The following is a 16368-nucleotide window of genomic DNA, read 5'->3' on the forward strand; positions in this document are numbered from 1 at the left end:
CTTATGCCCTCTTTGCCTTGCGTTGCCCTCTTCCTGGAAATTTTGAATTTTACACACATACGGCGTGCACACGGGAGAGAGAGAGAGAGAGAGAGAGAGACACAGAGAGAGAAGGCTGAAACCAAGTGAGAAAAGCAAATTGAGAGACAAATAAGCACAAGAGGAAAAAGCAGACAAATATTTATAGGAATGGCACACTTGAATTGCTACCATTGTCACTAGTATAAAATATTGAGCAAGTCAATATTGTATTGTGTGGTTAAATCAAACACAAGTACTGAAAATGTGATGTGAGAGCGATTGTCATAGTCGCCTTTGTTATTACAGCTGCTTCCCTTGAAGATACTCCAAGAAGGGGAGATTCTTCTTCGACTGTGATAGTCCCCTTTGTTATACAGCTGGCTTCCCTTGACGAGGGGAGACAATCCTTACATATTTGCAAGAAAACGTAACACAAGATTTTCATTTTGCTTCGTCCAATAAGTTTTGAAGGTACTCATCCACTGTTGTATACTTGTGGGTTGGATAAAGATGGGAGGCTTCCACATCGTGCTCACCTATCTGAAAATTGCACATATTTCCCTTCACAAAGATGGCATGTTTCATAGCTGTTGCAGCGTTTTCAAATGTGAAAGGTTGAGCTGCAATATAGCAGGTTGGCCCTCTTTGGTCAATAGAGGCCGTGTAGGAGGACATAATTTCTTCGATCTTTAAATCTTTAGCATGAGACATGATGACACCTTAAATCTAGTAAAACTACAGCTCCACAACCAATAATTTGGAGAAAACAATGCTCACCTTCGACCATTTGAATCATTTCCTCCTCGGAAATGAAAATCTTGTCCAGGGTCTTCCCAATTTTTCTTTCCCATATAGCCACCATCTCATTTTGAGAGAGAACATTTCCTGGAAACCTGAGATGAGCAACCTTGTTCATAGTCCTTGGGTCATCCGCAGCCATGATGGTGAATGTTCCGATGTCTTCTTCACATAAAAAGGCAGCTGCACAAGGCAAGCAGACGGTTTAACTATGGCCACCGACAGGTTCCTCTGTTCTTCGCGCTTTCACAAATTTCGTGCAGAATGAAGGTGAAAGAAGACATGGAGGATGAGAAGTTTCAACATCGAAATCAGCCCACAAACTGTGCATACCATGTTTTGCTTCCATTCAAACAATTTTGACACACACAAAGTGCAACAGGTATACCCTTATAACTCACCCTTTGTGTTGCCATCACCATGGATGATCACTTTGTCTGTGGGCGGGGCATTTAGTCGGCCTGGCTGGGCAAGGTTCCTAACAAAATAGTCGGCAAAACAGAAGCTGCAAATATAGGTGTAAGGAATTCCTGCCTCCTCTATTGCACGACGAATCTGGGCTTTCTTCTTAAACATCGGCTGTACGCACGGTAGAGCTTGGACACGATCGACATCAACGCCGAACTCGGACGGCAGAAAGCGCTTTGTGCCGAGCAAAAAACAGCTAGTCAACTCTTGAAAAGAGTAACTCTGCGTGTGCGTGCGTGCGTGTGTGTGTGTGTGTGCGTGTCTCTCTCTCTCTCTCTCTCTCTCCGCATCAACAGCTCATGCGCATACCTGGATCGTTCCAACCTCCTTGATGGCGGAGACAATGTTGAGCTGATCAGGTCCTTTGACTGCAGAAATCACGATATCAACTTGCTGGATGGCTTGAACAAGGCTGTCGTAGTTCTCCAAAGAGCCCTGGATGAAAGAAATTCAGAAATAGAGCTGAATAACAACTGCCCACAAGAGCAAGAAGAATTAAGAGTGACAGAAACAAAGAGATGAGGATGGCAACCTCAAGGACGGTGATGGGCAAAGCTGCGAGAGATTGGAGTGAGGGAGGATTGGCAGAAATGGTGGCAGGTCGGATGAGGGCGAAGGTGGGATGATCGAGGGCGATGCAAGCCTTGGCAATCCAGTGCCCAAGGTGACCTGTGCCTCCTATGATGAGAACTTTTGACTTGGGCTTGGCCTCCATGTTGCTTCTTGTAGCATCAATATTCACAAACAACTAAAGGCATATGGTGGAGAATGAGCTCCTCCTCATAGAGTTGGTTGTTCACCCACTTGCGCTCGTGCCTCCTTTCAAATCCCTAGAGAAGCCATCAAGATAGGCCACAGGTGGATGTGCCTAGTTCGAGTGCAGGGAGAAGGGGGAATGTCCCATCAACAGTGCAAATCTTGTAAAAGAAACTTCAAAACTTTCGGCTTGTTCCAGGTCTTTGCATCTATCAAGAAAAAAGTTCTATGTGAATATTGTAGGATAAATGAAAGCCTCATCCCTTTAGAAACATAGAAAGAAAGAAACAGTCGACTTGTATTAAGGGGCTCGTCAGGCCCCAAAAAAAACCAACTTGTTCCTATATCAGTATGTTTTTTCCTTATGAATGCCTCATCCTTGGCATTGCACTTTGTATATATATGGTTGGGCTTTATAATTAGCATTACTTAGATTTTGAGTTGTGAGTTGAATGGTACATCAATAATCAATTCAGCTAGTCATTCAAAGCTCCAACTTTGGCGCATGAAAAGACCACCTCCCTACTATGGAATGGATTTGACACATCTATCCTTTTTAAACCCCCGAGCCCCCCCCAACAACTTGGTAGTCAATGAATGCCTTTTGTATTTCCCAAGAAACTAAACAAATATTTTTTGTTCTTCCTCAAGTTATAAATGGGCAAGAGGACTTTCATTGCGAAAGGTCACTTGTTTAGATGCATTCAATATGCCAGCACGCCTTTGAGCTTACACATACACCTTTGGCCTTTTCACCTTGTTTTATTACATTTACATATCAAGATTGCTTGGATTCAAGAGGATGGGTACCCTTTTTAACTTTTACCAAATGCGTATTTTTATTTAAGATTTTGAGAACATGGGTCCTTGTGGAGTTTGATTATAAGTTGTTAGCATGTTACAATCGCACAATATAATACAATGTCTCCTTGACCTTTCCTTGCATACATCTCATGATTTATCAACTTGTTTATTCAATCTTTTGAAGAAGTGATCCTCAAGTCCAATTGTTACCTACCATTGTTCATACCCCCTCTGGCATGAAATCATAAGATTTTTTATACTGAAAACTTAGTCCACTTTCATTAAAAAAGACCTTTACATCACTCCCTCGATTGTTATAAAAGGAAAAAGAAGTAAAGTTGGGATGCCATGAAATCATAAGCCTTTTTATACTAAAAACTTTGTCCACATGGCTATAAAAGCAAAAACAAGTAATGTTGTGATGTTGAAGACCTATTTATTGGTAAGGGAAAGTTTTCCACCATGCATCAAAATTGAAATAAATAATTCATAATGTAGATATTAATTTTTTATTTTTCTTTACTATTGGTTGTGTTACAACTTCGCATTTTCTATGTTACATTATGAGTCATTCATAATATAGAGATTAGAGTTTTATTGTTCCTTACTATTGTGAAAGTTCTATTATTTTAGATCAAATGTTTCATTTTAGGAAGAAACATATTATCTATACTCATATTATATAGAGGTTTTCCACATTTGCTAACATTCTCTTACCTTCACCACACCACTTTAAATTACCCTCTCATCTTCACCATACTTCTAATTGTTTTTACAAGAAGATTCTCTCTCTTTCTCTCTCTCTCCCCCCCTAGTATTCATAGGTCAAATCAATTTAAAACATAAAGCCACACTCTTGGCCGATGTTATGTAATAACCATTAGACTCAAGAGGTCCCCCTATCATGCACATTTTGCACTATGGATTTCTGTGTGTGTGTGTGTGTGTGTGTGTGTGTGTGTGTGTGTGTGTGTGTGTGTGTGTGTGTGTGTATTTATAAGTCAAAGTAATTTAAAACATAAAGCCACACTCTTGGCCATTGGTATGTAAGAACCATAAAGCTCAATAGGTCCCCTTATCATGTACATCTTCCTCTATGGTTGTTTCACTTTCTTTGGCTTGGGAAATTTCGAGGAAAAACTTATTTATTGTAAAATAATTAGCAAATGATGCAACTATAATGCATGCTTGGCACATAACAACCATGTGAAATGCTATTGAATGATCCATATAACACTATGTCTACCTTATAAGTGCAGGCCACAAACATAGACAACATGGTTTCATGCTATAGAAGCCATCTGGTAGGTATAGGCCACCAACAGAGGCAAAAATGTTTCATGCTATGGAAGCTCTATGACAAATCTTTGTGCCATGATCATATGACGTAATCATGGAAACACAAGTGGTGTAAGACTAGCCAAAGCATGCAACACTAAAAGCTTGGGTATGAATCATCATGCACGGATGGAATGGAAATTTTGTTGTTAGTGGTTACATGTGCAACCATAAAGCAAAAGCTCAATCGTGGGGGTATAATAGGTAATTAAATGTGTAAAGCATGGGGGTATAATATGTAAAGTAAATGTGTAACTTAGTTTCAGCATGCATGGTGTCCACTCAATTGTCTCTCAAACTTATAAAATTGATGTGGCTATTTCATTTTGATGAGATTTTTGTGCTACAATCGCAACTTCATGATTCCTTTTACATGTCTCTATTGAGATGCCTTAAGTTTGGACATTGGATTGTGCTTTCAAAAGAGCACAGTGAATTGTTAGTCAATATGTGCAAAAACACTTGCAATTAGTAGGATCATGATCTATCAAATGGTGAAAGAAAAAAAAGGATATTTGAAAGTCATCAAATAAGTCACCACTTGGACATTATATAAAGGTATACTTACATCTACCTCTATTCATCAATATTTCACATGTACTTACATACTCCTTGAAAAGAATTTGAATTTTGTGCTCCCCAAAAATGACTTGAGAGTATATATTTCGACCCCTCCCACCTTTTTCCTGGTTGTCACTCGGGTGTTTTTGCTAAGAAAATGGAAACCCCCTAACAATATCTTCAAGCTCAAAGTCATTTCTCACATCATGAATCATCTTGATCTGCCCAAAAAGATTCAAAGTATTCAATTCTTATTAGATTTCTTATCGCTTTTTCAAGATTCAAAAGCTCCTCATTTGACTTGATTATCTCCCAATTTTTACTTAGAGTGCTCAATATTTCTTTGCATCATACTTTAAGATGAGAAGTAAAGTCTTCAAACCTTTCATTTCATCTATGTTAAGTGCCTTTTTTTTAATAGAACAAATCTAGTCCCTCCAATGGAGTTTCATTGTAAAGAAGCATAATAATGGCTCACTCTGTAAATGCTTTGCATCCACTAAGTAGTTCTTCCATTGCATCATTGGAGTATTTTTATGCATGCTAAACCAAAAGTGTGTGGATTTGTGTTCCCTCTTAGATCATCAACTCCTTATTTTAAATGTAGCTCTATGAATGCTCTCCAAGATAGCCACTTTTGACTTTTCCTTTTGAGAACTTCAATTGTTTTCGAGTTCATAATAACATATAATCCATAGTCAAAACATCCTGTGACTTCAACTCTCCAGAGTTAACACTAAACATTTGATCTATGTCTTCATATGTATGGCCAACAAGAAGAAAACCAACTTCCACATTTTCAAAAAAATTCAAACCAACTAGCATATATCCTATACCAAATATGTTACTATTTTTGTTTTCTCTCCATCAATTATTAGCTTGTGCACACAATATGTGAGGTAAACATCCACATGCATCTCTAACCTTTTGTATTTCTTTCATGATGGGATGTTTCCACTTGGTTACTATCATGTCCATGCAAACTTTCAATCCATACATCACAAAAGAGTCTATATTTATGCACTAATAATCCACACAAGTGTGCTTTTAGTCCATGTTTACCCTCCAATGGAGGTGGGGTTCATCTATAAATTGAAAAAGTATTTGTGTTCTAATCCATGCCATCAATGGTAATGCACATGGACTTATTATTATTTGAATCGCTTCCTCCCTCCAATAAGCACACAATACTCTAGCATCTTACAATATCTTCCTTAAATCTCCTCCTATTCACCAAATTCAATGGAATTTTTCAAATTCATTATGTATCTTGCATTTTTACATCCTTTGCTTTGATGGTCTCTTCTCATATAAAATCTTCCCTGCCAAGTTTTATACAAGGTTGACCTTTAAATTATTCTTTGCATGACTAGCCTAGATAATATTTCAAGCTATTGAGTTGATATTGAGCCACATGTCAAATTTTAAACCTTAGATTGTATTTGATCTAATCATATGAAAAGGTAACTGTAAGTTGAAGATATGAAAAGTTGCAGTTCAAAAAGCAAGTTTCAAAACCCTTCATAAGTTTGTGAGAAGAAGGGTCAAGCACAGTAGTACCATGGAGTTGTGGGTCAAAGCTTTTGACATGATGATGGAGGAAATGGGAGGGGGCCCGATGGAGGAATCAAGGTTTGCAACTTGTCAATTTTTATTCTAGTAAAAAAATTATGTGCTCGAAACAAAAATATGATGTTGGATGTGGTATCACATGTAGATGTGGAAAGACATCTTTTTCTCAGGCTCTTTGGGTTCATCATTTAAGAATGCAATGAACCAATCAATTGTGAAGGATGGAAGAGCAAGTGGGAAGAATGTGAGCAAGTGAAAGATGTTGACATGCTCACATGCATTGCACCCTCAGGTGTCAACTTTGCTAGATCATTAGAATTTGCATCTAGGAGGGTACTATTGGCCTTGATGTCCCTAGGAATCATCATTAATTTCACATCCTAATGAAGTTAAGTTAAACCTCTCATGATTCCTAAAGTTTTTTTCTTTCATCGAGGCCTATCTTTTTGGTGAAATGAAGATCGTATAAAGTGTCATTGGGAATGAAGTCATAGATGATTATGTGTTTAATGGCCTATTAGATCACTCTTGTCCACATAGCAATTACCTCTCAAAGGCACCAGGTTTCGATGCTTCACAGTGCTGATCACATCCACCTCATGGAAAAATTCAATGTCACCAATAGGACAAGTAGTTCTTGAATATCTTCATTGTGATATATGCTCCATCTACAAGCATTCCACTGCACATGGGCCAACAAACCCAGTGTACTCTCACATAAAGTTTCTTTTTACACAAGGAAAAAAAAACAATAATCTTTTCCATGATGACTTTATAAGGAATTGAAATTATGTTTCTAGTTCAAACGTACCTATGTCACCATTTTGGATTCATGGTTTTTGATTAAATGGACATCAAAATCAACCAAGTTCTTACATCTATTTGATGGTGTCTAGATGCTTTTCACACATCGGCTGCTATACATAACTAAATACGGTGGGGTTTAGTTTGTTGATAATAAATATTGGAAACATTTGTGGCTTGATTAAGGATTCTCATGGTGCCATGATGTTGGCCTTGGAGAAATTGTTTGTGGTCACCTTAACTTCATCAATGTATGTTGGCCCTATGTTCATGCAAACACAGGTGCTCACCAATGTAGGCGTAAGAATAGGTGGGACCCGTGATTGATGAACATGCGAGTACATCGTTGGCTAACTTCTTGAGTGTTGAGCGACAAAAACAACTAAGGTGGTTACCCCGAATCTAAGGAGGATCATCTTGAAGCTAAGGGTGGTAGACCAATCAAGCAATGGTCTAGAAAACCCTCTAGTTTAAGTAATAGAAACTGATTTTGTAGTTAGTCTACGTAGTAGAGAGGTGTTGTAATAGAGAGGAGGCGAGTGACATTTATTGTGGTTCATGACATCTCTCTATCTTAGCTTTCTAGAAGAGGAGCTTGCATAGACGAGTGCTCTATTCAAGCCTAGATGTCTTGATTGTAACAAATTATTTTTTTCATACAAGTGTGGTTTGCTTCCATGTTGTCTAGATATTGTTCTTTGTTATCTATTTAAGTGCTATTTAAGTGGTTGTGATGCCAAATCCTCTATCATCATACAATTTCCCTTTTAATAGCAACACCAACCTTCAATTTCTTTGTTGACATCTGTTTCCATCACACCAAAGGACTTCGCATGCATAGCTCACTAAGTACTACAAGAAAGAGCATATTTGTCTAAGCACTACATTAGATGAATTGAAGTAGTTGCTGGGTGTTGCAGGCTACTAAAAGAAATATCTCTAAGTGGCAATAGACGATTGGCATACTCTGGTAATGTGCTTGAAGACTAGAGTGTGGGCTACAAGAATCATCCAGATAGCCAATTGGCTAATTCATGACTTAACCAATGGTTGATACACACATGAAAAGTAGATGAATATATGTGGCTAGGGGCAAAGAGTTCCTGAGTCAAAGGAATTAGCTACTTCCAACTAAGATCACACTAGATGATAAGGAGAGAGACTCGAATTCACTAACCTAGGGGTAGTATGTAGAGAGAAAAGGGTGAAGCACATCTAATTGGCTAAGGGATTCTACAAGACTAGCAGACAAGGTGTTGTAGGATTCGAGTACTCTTCTACAGAGAGTTTGGGCCTAGAACAATTAGCCATTTCTCCTATTGATCCTCAACATGAGCATGAGGATTATAATAGTGAGAGAAGAGAGAGGCTACTTTGATCCTTCGCTGTGCCTCTGAGGACACCATCAAGAAAGTCATGATCAAGGAAGACCTACAGAACTAGAGATGGTGAGAGAACAAGTAGAATTGAATAATGGCATGCTTCTAATGGAGATAGATGCCACCAAGCACCTTAAAAAGTAGACGTAGAGAAACTAAGGCAATTTTCCCAAGCTCCTGTCCCTATGGATAGAAGGCCTATTCAATGATGGAAGGATACACTTATTGACCTTTAGCACACCTAAGACCTACAACTCTTCCTATGTATCAACTTTGCATCAGCCATTGGTGACCTCATACACTTCAAGGTGGTCGTGAGATTTTACCTTTTAGCAGTACCCATGCTAATAGATGGAGACCTAGAGATTATGTTCTTCTGAGTGGACATACTGCTTAACTGGATTATGAAGCTTATCCAGTGGAAGAACCCTTGGAGTAGATATAGGAGAATCCAAGCATATATAGAATATTAAAATAAAGTTTCAAATTTTCAAGAAATTTTCAAAGGCACAGATGATGAATATCCATATAATAGTCATCTACAAATTTTGTTGCTGATGTGTCATATAATCAGTGCCACAACAAACAAAGAATACATGGATTATTTTCCATGTAAATTGGTAAAAAATACACAGAGATAGTTTAATCAATTTGCAATTGGGTAATTTCTAGACTCATGGTATGCTACGTCTGAGGCATTCTTGCATCATTTAAAATAATTCATAAAATTGGTAAAATGCATGTTGGAGCCGAGTGCTTATTTAGGCTACGTACACCAGAAGAAACTCCAAGGGTTATCATTGATATTCTCGATGCCAAGCACTTTGCAATTGATTACTATGAAATTGAATAACATTTATGGATCGTAGAGTAAGAGAAAAATGTAGGCAATTAGCCTTGAAGGCTTGGAAATTCACTTTGATTGATGGACATCTCTATTTCCAATGTATAGATAGTATTCTGCATGGATGGGTTTTACCACATGATCATGCTATAGTCTTGCAAGAAGCTCACTCACTCGGGCCCATCCGATGGAAACTTTCAGGGTGAATTGACAGATTGGAAGATATTGTAAGCATGACTATGGTGGGAAGCCTTATTTAAGGATGCTCAAACAAAATGTATGTAGTTTGATGTCCTTTTGACGTATGCCAACATACTAGCCGTCTATTTCCTAATCAATCTATGCCATTACAACCTACTCATCCTTGGAAAGCATTCCAAATATGGATATTGGATTTTGTTGCTCCTTTCAAGCTTGCCAGGTTTACATAGAATAAGTATATTGTGGTTACCAAGTGGGTAGAACCTAAGGCACTAAGGGATAACTCAGCTAGGCAGAGCATGGATAAATTTGTGTTTGAAAATATCATATGAAGTTATGGATGCCCCATACAACTTGTCAGTGAAGATCAAGGATCACACTTCTTGAATAAAGTCATGCAATTACTAAATAATGAATTTAATATTACGCACGTGCATCTCGACAACCTATTCTTCCAAAGGAAATGGAGAAGACAAATATATAAACAAAACTCTCAAGTTAGTTTTGACCAAGACCATGCAATATCATAAGAGTGATTGGGATGTGAAGCTACATGCTAATATGTTATGGGCTTATAGAACTGCATTCAAAGTCACTACAAACTTAACTCCATCTAGGATGGATTTTGGTTAGAAGTTGTGGTACCCTTAGAATGTGTTGTTTTCAGTCTCCAAGTGGCAGCTATTGATCACTTAAACGAATCTGAGGAAATCAAGAGGTGATTGCATCAACTAGCCCACCTAAATGAACTGTGTCTCCAACCATCTTGGACTCAGTAGGTGATTAAAAGAAAAATGAAATCATGGCATGATAGGAATATTTGTTCCTAAACATTTGGAAAAGGAATGTTGGTGTTACTATGTAATGCCAAATTGGGACCCCTCAAAAAAACTTTCAAGTTAGGATGAAACGGACCTTTCTTTTGAATGGGATATTACAACTCAAGGATCTATGAGAAATAGTTTTTTGAAGTTTTACAATGGGATCAAAGTAAATTCTTACTGAAAAGAAGGTTCCTCAGTAGCACGTGGCTCGAGTATAGGTCACTCGATCAATAGTCACTTGGTTGCACCTTGTGTGTTAGCAAGCATGCTGGCAAGCTATCTGGTTACAATGGGTGGGGTAATTTGCATGATGAAAACACATGGCAATTTGGGAATTACGAGGGCTTTAATTTTAACTTACCATACCAATAATGGGGTTATTCACTAAATCATGTAGCCACTAAGGTGAGAATACATCCATCTTTATTACTCAACTCCAAGTCATTTGTCTTCCTTGTCACTTACAATTGCATTTGTCTCCTACTATATTACTCTCTATGCTATTGTCATTGTTGCTTCTATCTCCCTCAATATTCGATTTATCTTTTCTTCTGCCTCCTCCTACAGCCATCTCTATTTGCACCATCTTGCTAATCATGGACAAATACACAGATTGTACCATCTACCAAAAGTGATGTAGGAACTCAGAGTTGTCTGTCGATCCATCTCAAAATTCATAGGGCTGAAGAAGAATGTTGGGTGTGTGCCTCAGCAATACATTGATAAGATGATTGTTGCCTTTGAAGATGCCTTAGAGGTAACATAACATTCGAGACAAAGCTCAAAGCTGTTAGCCAAGGCCACATCTTTGCATGCTACACCACCACTTGACTTCAGGAGAAGTGCAGTGGCCAAATTCCCTTCCTACACTTGGTGCTAGAGCAGGAGGGGTATGAGGACAAAAGTAAGCAATAAGTGTCCAAGGAGAAAGATAGTGAGCAAAGTGACTCTAAGGTTGAGGAAGATGAAGTCATAGGCTCCTCTTCTACATCATAGAATTGTATGTCACATGACACTAATTTGAAATTCACGAGTAACCATGACAAGGACAAGGAAAGCTATGAGCAATGGGAGCAGGAGAAATCTAAAGCGCCCAATACAAGTGACAATGAGAAGGACCACAACAATCTAACTAGAAGACGTCAAATGAAGTGGTTGTGTTAACTCTGTGTAAACATGGACTCAAGTAGCATAAAATGTATGTGCAGAGTAGCGGCAAAACTCCACTTGTACTTGCATAAGGCTAGGAATAAATCTTTCTCAATAATCCAACATACAAGTTATACATGCAACTCCTACATGCATGTTCTACAAGCAAGTCCTACATGTAGGTTCTATATACGATTTCTATATGCAAGTTCTACATGTAGTTTGTACATGCAGCCCTACATGCAACTCCTACATGCAATTCATACATGCACCTCCTACATGCAACTTCTACATGCACATCCTAGATGCAAGTTCTACATGTATAGAGAGAAAGTCCTGCAATTCCTACATGTAGAAAGATAAGCTTTCCAACTTATATAAATATCCCATGATGGAACGAAGCCCACACTCTTTGGGGTATTGTGTGTTGAGATCTATTTTGGTGTTCTATTCATTTGTCTCTGAGTTTCCATGCTCCCTTGAACTCCACATCCAAAAGCATGTCCTAACCTGGTCTCCTACTCCCCTCTCCTCCAACCATGCAACTCTTCCTCTCCCTCTCCTCCTCCCTTCTCCTCTCTCTCTCCACCCCCATACTCTTACATCTTATTTCTCTCCCACTTCTATGCTTCCCTTTAACCCTTAACCTGTTAGATTATTTCCTCAGCCCTTGACTCCCATGATCTATGTGAGGGAGACAAGTTCTCCAACATGTACTCTATTATGAATCCTGGATCCCCCTTCTAGCCAAACCATGGATCCTCATTTTGAACGAATCACTTACACTGCAAACAATAGAACACAGCACATCTGCATTTATTCTTGTCCATGCGAGAATCTCATTCGCAGTTGGTACTATCTGTTGTCCTACATTGGCTGGATCGAGTCTCGGCCTCATGTCCACCCCAGTAGCAGTGTCCCAAAGCTCATATGCACTTAGGATGGTCTTCATCTTGAACTTTTAGAGTGGATAGTTAGAGCCGTCCAACTTTCCGCTTTCGCCGAACGGTGGGATTTACAGTCTTGCGAGCTGGGCCATCTCTCACAATCTGCTTGCAAACAGAAACACACTACCAAATCTTCTTGCTAGAGTCCAAGCTCTGATACCATGTAAGAAAATCATACGTCGTCTGTGCTCAACAGATAACAAGATCTTGTACCAAGAGAGAAAACCAGATAGTATGGAGAATAAAAAATTTGATTACTATAGAACTGATACAATAGATGGTACTGCCTCCCAACCGTGCACTCTTGTGAAAGAAGCTTCGATGGCAAGCTGGAAACAATAGAAGATGGAGGCTGGATGCTAAGGAATTAGGGTTGCTGTAGCCAGTGATGAAATGGGCTTCATGGGCTCAGTCTTATATAGCCACCAGCCATAGTCGATTAGACCCAATATGGTGACCAACCCAGTCCACCCAAAATGGTTGATTGGGGGTCAGTCCTGAAATAGGCCACCGACCACACGATAGAACCGGTGCGCAAAATAGAGCAACTAGCTTGCGGTGCCCATTCAGCCCACAGCCATCTGGGATCATTTGAGGCTCCAAACAGGCCCCACAACTCGAGAGTGGGCTGCCTTCGGAAAAGCTCTATCTACCCTCAGTGCGGTCACTTATGGGATACCTTCCTGCACTTCCATGTAACCTAGTTGGTAGTGTGCCAACTCCGTCCAGCCATCAGGCCACACATGGCCCCCATCTAGTGTCCAAACCAAGACCTACTGGATAACCAAGCTACTCAAATGCCTTCTCCTCATATGGGGGGCTTACAAGTAGAGTTAGCTGGTTCCTACGTAGTTACACAAGAGTGGAGCATTGATATCTAACATCTTGAACATGTCTAGGAAATGGTTTCCTTGCCTGTTTTCCAAATTGACAGGCTTCACATAGCTTATGCATTTTTGCAACCTTGAACTTAGGCAATCTTGCAATAATATTTTGGGCCTGCATTAATTTAAGTCGATGTACATTAACATGACCAATGTGTTTATGCTACATATCAATATCTGCAACTACACCTGTCCCATGTGCAAACATTGCTGCACTCAATTTAGGCATGTCTGCATCCACCAATGTAAACATCCTGCTCTTCTTCTTCCCTTTTGCTATCAAGCGACCTTTATTTTTCATACCCTCAACAAAGTATTTATGAGGATTAAATTTGACCTGCAAGCCCCGCTCAACCATTTGACCAACAAAAACCAAGTTCTTGGTGATATTCGGAACATGAAATACATCAGACATGTATTTCTTTCTTTCCATCCTGCATAGACAAAGGAATTTTACCAATTTGCACAATAGGATGTGTAGTATCATCACCAGTCTCCACAAATCCTGGTCTTTCAATTTTCCTTGCATCATGCATCCATTCTACATGACCTATCATGTGGTTTGATGCAGCTGAGTCAACATACCACACATCATTGCTCGCTTCTGCACTTGTCCCAGAATTGATCATGTGCTGCACCATAAACAGATGCTCATTTCTGTCATCACCTTGTCTACTAGAGGCATAATTGCCTTGCTAGTCATGATGTCATTTTGCTTTTTATAGCAGTCTTTAACCATATGACCCATTTTACCACAGTAGTAGCATTCAACTGTTTGCATTTTGGCCTCTCCACCATCCACCACGACCTCTTTGGCTCCCCCTGCCTCTAAAGTTACCATGTCCTCCTCCATAGGACTGGTTTTCTTTAATTTGCTGCATACTCTAATTTCTGCCACAGCCTCCAAATCGGCCTGCTCTACCTCTGCCTCTACCTCTTCCAGCATTTGAGTAGAAGACAACTTCTTTTGAAGTTCCTCCTAAAGAAGATGCACCACCATTTCTTTGCTCTTGAGAAATTAGAAGAGCAATCAACTCCTCAAATTAGGAAAATTCTCACGGATGGCAATGGATGTACGAAATTATGCATAATCCTTTCCTAGACCATTCAAGGTCACAGAAACTAAATCATCATCTTCCACTGGTGACCCAATAGAAGTAGGTGCATCTGCAATCTTTTTCACCTTCATGTGGTAATCATTGATGCTCATATTTTCTCTTTTCACATTATGCAACTCCTGCTTGAGCCGCATTTTCCTTGACTACATATTTGTGCTATACATTTTTGTCAAAGTATCCCACGCTCCTTTGGTATGCTTGCATCTTGAATATGCACAATCATAGAATCTGAAATACTGATAGACAGCTAGTACATAACTTTTCTGGCTCTCTCATGCTAGCCTTTAAATGCCTGCAACTCCTGTTGATTGGGAACATTAGGAATAACTGGTTCTTGTTTAGCTCCAGTAATGAGCTCCCAATAGCCTTTTCCCTTAAGGAAATTCATCATTCTAAACTTTCATGCTTGGAAGTTGTTCTTGTCAAGCTTTTCGGTTTCCATCTGTGAAAGAGCATTAGACACCATTATAGAATACTGCAAAAATATTCTGTTAGTGCAAAAAACACAACTTTTGCCTCATAAGGGCAAATCTGCAAAACTGACAAAAGTGGTATTTGACCACACAGTCACTTCCTAGTGATGATTTTGCATCAACAAGCAATAAGAATGATTCTGTCACTCCCAATATCTCTACGCACAAGCATATGATGCAATTTCTGCAACAACTTTTCATCGACCTATAGAACAGTGGCCACACAACAGCAAAAACAGGGCACTTTTCTAAGTGCTTGTGAAAAACTTTTGCCATTAAAATAGGCCCCAAAATGGCCTTGAATCAAATACTACCCTCTCGTCACACCGGGAAGGGCATCCCAATCAATGCACTCTTGCACTTTCCGGCTGTGCTATCTGCAGAGATTTTCTCCCAAACTCGAAAAAGGAAAGCAACACTGATCCTCTTACCAAGACACTGCTAACTTGGTTTGCTTTCTTGAGCTCCTTACCATGAACCAAGCTCTGATACCATGTGAAGAGAGTGGGAGAGAAATAAGGAGTCTCACTTGTAGCTTTCTCACATACACAATGGGGGAATATACACAAAGGTGGAGGCTGAAAACAGTTTTCCTCTTCTTAGTTGTGAAAGCCAAAAGAACTCTCTAACTAAGTACAAAATGAATAGGTGAACCCTATATGTGGGTCTCACACTAAACTCAGCTAACTTAGGTGGCATACTAACTGAGCCACTAGCTAGAGTAAATAAAGATAGCTGCAATCCAGCTATTATTCATGGGCCGTGTACCAACCGCATCTGCAACTAACAAGTCGGTGACATAAATGCACAACGGTCACCCTGGCATATCACGAGTGGAGCTTGATATCTCAACATTTGTATCATTAATCCCACATCCACATTGTGGTCCTAAGAAGAGAGAGTTTATGCCACAAGTAGATATAGAGGTCAATTGTTTTGTTGTGGTTCGGCCATCGGATGATGAATATGCAAATGTGAAGTTTTGGGTTGCAAAAGTAGTTGATGTGCAAAGATATGATCAAGGAAGAGCTACAACATTTACAGTGGTATGGTATGAGCCAAAGGGCAGGAAGAAGAATATGGATAACAACACATTGTATACTAATTGTATAATGAAGGATTGGGTCCAATTTTGCTTAAGCATACTTTTGGAGACATATATATTTTTATATACATACTTTTGGAGACATACTTTTGGCGATATTTTTTATATATGAAAATCTTCTTGGATTCCACTTCTCTTTCATAAATATTTATCATTTCAAAAATGGCTTTTCATATTTGCCTTAAGTAAATAATTGTCCTTTCATATTTATCCTTTATGCATTGATGTCATTTCATAATTTTCACAAGTGATTAATTGCTTTTTCATAATTTCTTGAGTTTGAATTTCATAAATGTCTTAAGTAATTATTTGTCTTTCTGCT

At 39.1% G+C, this 16368-nt stretch overlaps 1 protein-coding gene across 1 annotated transcript; it reads right to left on the bottom strand.

Annotated features, from left to right (window-relative positions):
* Positions 1 to 258: 258 nt before the first annotated feature.
* On the bottom strand, positions 259 to 2238 carry LOC147883335 (phenylcoumaran benzylic ether reductase IRL1-like). The gene is made up of 5 exons (XM_087399937.1): positions 1820 to 2238; positions 1597 to 1722; positions 1221 to 1461; positions 799 to 1002; positions 259 to 641 (listed from the first exon to the last, which is right to left on the bottom strand). The coding sequence occupies exons 1-5, from the start codon at positions 2000 to 2002 to the stop codon at positions 463 to 465; spliced, it is 933 nt and encodes a 310-aa protein (XP_087256063.1). The 5' UTR covers positions 2003 to 2238; the 3' UTR covers positions 259 to 462.
* Between the last annotated feature and the right edge of the window lie 14130 nt (positions 2239 to 16368).

Source organism: Dipteris shenzhenensis, chromosome 28 (assembly GCF_047967505.1).
Source record: "Dipteris shenzhenensis isolate YYH24624 ecotype China chromosome 28, Dip_SZ_1.0, whole genome shotgun sequence".
Classification (NCBI taxonomy): Eukaryota; Viridiplantae; Streptophyta; class Polypodiopsida; order Gleicheniales; family Dipteridaceae; genus Dipteris; species Dipteris shenzhenensis.

Bases quoted from the DNA above. Each gene is read 5' to 3' on its own strand.
- LOC147883335 (XM_087399937.1), bottom strand. From the start codon at position 2,002: ATGGAGGCCAAGCCCAAGTCAAAAGTTCTCATCATAGGAGGCACAGGT. The intron at 1,462-1,596 runs GTATGCGCATGA...CTCGGCACAAAG, and splicing joins AGGAGGTTGGAACGATCCAG to CGCTTTCTGCCGTCCGAGTT. The intron at 1,003-1,220 runs GTGAGTTATAAG...TGCCTTGTGCAG, and splicing joins TGGTGATGGCAACACAAAGG to CTGCCTTTTTATGTGAAGAA.